Source organism: Salvelinus sp. IW2-2015, linkage group LG27, assembly GCF_002910315.2.
Source record: "Salvelinus sp. IW2-2015 linkage group LG27, ASM291031v2, whole genome shotgun sequence".
Lineage (NCBI taxonomy): Eukaryota > Metazoa > Chordata > Actinopteri > Salmoniformes > Salmonidae > Salvelinus > Salvelinus sp. IW2-2015.
In genome coordinates, this window is record NC_036867.1 from 648,938 (window position 1) to 652,074 (window position 3,137).

General features: G+C 49.6%; 1 protein-coding gene across 1 annotated transcript in view; it reads right to left on the reverse strand.

Annotated features, from left to right (window-relative positions):
- Positions 1 to 109: 109 nt before the first annotated feature.
- LOC111953832 (phosphatidylinositol 5-phosphate 4-kinase type-2 alpha) overlaps positions 110 to 3,137 on the reverse strand; it is a 19,755-nt gene continuing 16,727 nt past the window's right edge. Inside the window, 4 exon segments of the mRNA XM_070435652.1 lie at positions 110 to 138; positions 311 to 457; positions 530 to 767; positions 860 to 973. Of these exon segments, the coding sequence (XP_070291753.1) occupies positions 110 to 138; positions 311 to 457; positions 530 to 767; positions 860 to 973 (528 nt within the window).

Consider the following 3,137-nt stretch of genomic DNA (forward strand, 5'->3'; position numbering starts at 1 on the left):
CACAGGATTATCCCTGCACTCCTTCCTAGAGCACACTGAACACACAGACACACATGATCTATCCCTGCACCTCCTTCCTAGGAGCACCTGAACACACAGACACACAGGATTATCCCTGCACCTCCTTCCTAGGAGCACCTGAACACACAGACACACAGGATTATCCCTGCACCTACTCCCTAGGAGCACCTGAACACACAGGATTATCCCTGCACCTACTTCCTAGGAACACACAGGATTATCCCTGCACCGCCTTCCTAGGAGCACCTGAACACACAGGATTATCCCTGCACCTACTGCCTAGAAACACCTAAACACACAGGATTATCCCTAGATCTGTAATGACATAACACAAGGGATACCGGAGAGCTACAAGGACTGTCATCTATACTGTTTATCCCGTAATGCTGCAGAATATCAATGACCGCCATGAAGTACACCTCCTTCCTAGGAGCACCTGAACACAGACACACAGGATTATCTAGTTGGTATTTCTCACCATCTCCTGAACCCCTCCCACTCCACTCACCGTTGTTGCTCTTGATGGCATAGACGTCTATGGTGGGGTCAAACTCCCCGGGGGACAGGGGCTTGGTGCTGTCCAGGGTGTTACTGGGGGAGTCAGGGGGAGTGCCAATCCCTCCGTCACTCTCCCCCTCATCGTCCCCCTCGTTGTCCTCACTCTCCACCTCCTCCTGCTCAGCCCGCTCCACGTCATGGATCCCCACCAGCAGACTGTAGTCCATCAGCTTCAACTGGGCCAGGAACTGGAGAGAGGGAGGGAGAGAGAAGAACATTTGTTGAGGGAGACCGGATTAATCCAGACCCAATTATTAACTCACCACACACACACACACACCTCCACGTCTTTACGTAGCTTCTCCAGGAACATCTTCTTGTTGTCGTCGTCGATGCAGATCTTCTGTCCATCATTGACGAAGTCGTTGTCCTTGTAGGTGGGCAGCTCCTTGGCCTGATGCCCCACACAGAAACACAGTCAGGACAGCAGATGACACACCTGGACTCTACAGCTATTCACACTAATAAGAAAAAGTACCAGGATTTACACTCTTTAAAATGACCCTCTGACTCATTGAATAAATTGATATGAATCCTGTTTTTCTGTGACACCCTCATAGCAGCAGTTTGAAACAGACAGTGGGAGCTCTATGGGGCTTGTGAGTTTCCATTGGGCCATCTGGCTGCAGTACCATGTGTGACCTGGGGTCTGTGCGAGGGCGCTTGTGTGTAATGTGAGTCAGGAGGGGGCATTATTCTGTGGTACTGAGGAAGGAGTGAGCAGGAAATGAGGTCACAGCAGCAGCTCAGGGAGCTGACAGAAGCAATTCTACAGCAGCACCAGGAAATGAGCCACACACACTGAGCCAAGATCTAACACACAGAAATGGATACACACATAGAACAGTCACAGATGGACACAAATACACACACAGCAACAAACACACAGACCACAAACAATGCTGCCAAGGCCGAGGCTCCCTTGCACACTCAAATGGGTGAACGTTGTAATAATGTGGAGTCAGAAGGAAGAGACACTAGTACCAGCTACAGATATCATCCTGAAAACAATATCCATTCCATATATCCATCCACCCATTCTGTCCATGCATCCTTAATCTCTCCCATCTTCCTGATCAACCCTCTAATAGGGCAATTATCAGTTCAGGTCAGTACAGACAAGCCCATACAAGCAGTATAACACGTACTGCACGTAATGGTTCACAGGTAGACATGGTAGAGAAGCAGAACAGATGAAGTAGGATGCAAACAGCCAAGAAAGAGAGAGGGGGGGTAGAGAGAGAGAAACAAAGAGAGAGAGAGAGAGGGGGTAGAGAGAGAAAGAGAGGGGGTAGAGAGAGAAAGAGAGGGGGTAGAGAGGTCAGAGAAAGAGAGAGACAGACAGAGATAGATTATTGGCCCAGTGCACAAGGTCTTCAGTCAGGTGACCGGAGTCAGTTTTGGAATGGCATTATCATATAACTACAGGAAGTTTGTGACACATCGGACGTGACTGACGTCGCTCGACAGTGAATCCGCCTCAGCTTGGGGAGAGAGAGAACAGGAGAACTGCACCAGATCACCAACTGGAGTATCACAAAATACACAGCACAACCTCCAGGTAAATAAAACCAGCCAGCTGTGGGTACGATTCCCATGGGGGAAAATGGATGCACTCACTACTGTAAGTCACTCTGGATAAGAGTGTCTGCTAAATGACTACTGGAGTGTGATTAGTAGTGATTAGTAGTCAGGAAGGAGAGGCCTGGTGGTGCTCTGGTCTGGGCATGCTCAGACAACAGCTGTCCAAACCAGCCTCTCAGCAGGTCAATACTGAAGGGTCATCCGTGTCAGCTGCGCACAGACCGAACGGTCATCCGTGTCAGCTGCGCACAGACCGAACGGTCATCCGTGTCAGCTGCGCACAGACCGAACGGTCATCCGTGTCAGCTACGCACAGACCGAACGGTCATCCGTGTCAGCTACGCACAGACTATTTTACCTTTATTTAACTAGGCAAGTCAGTTAAGAACAAATTCTTATTTACAATGACGGCCTAGGAACAGTGGGTTAACTGCCTTTCTCAGGGGCCTAATGACAGATTTTTACCTTGTCAGCTCGGGGATTCCATCCAGCAACCTTTCGGTTACTGGCCCAACGCTCTAACCACTAGGCTACCTGCCGCCCCAAAATATACTGTCATAAGTGTGTGTTTATGAGAGGAATGGGAAGTGAAAGCGATTGGTTGAGAGTCAATAGCAATAAAGGAAAAGGGCAGCAGTATGAAAACCAGGTCCATCCTGCTCTTTACTAGGAACCCTGGAGCCGTCTTTACATGAATCTGAAGAAAGCTATGAAAATAAAATGATACGATTGATCTGATATATTGAGTATGACTGGCCTTGGTTCTACAATACGATTGAGTAGAGACAGAGAGAGCGCGAGAGAGAGCGCGACAGACAGAGCGCGAGCGCGACAGACAGAGCGCGACAGACAGAGCGCGACAGACAGAGCGCGACAGACAGAGCGCGACAGACAGAGCGCGACAGACAGAGAGAGAGCGCGACAGAGAGAGCGCGAGAAAGAGAGAGCGCGAGAAAGAGAGAGAGACACACAGA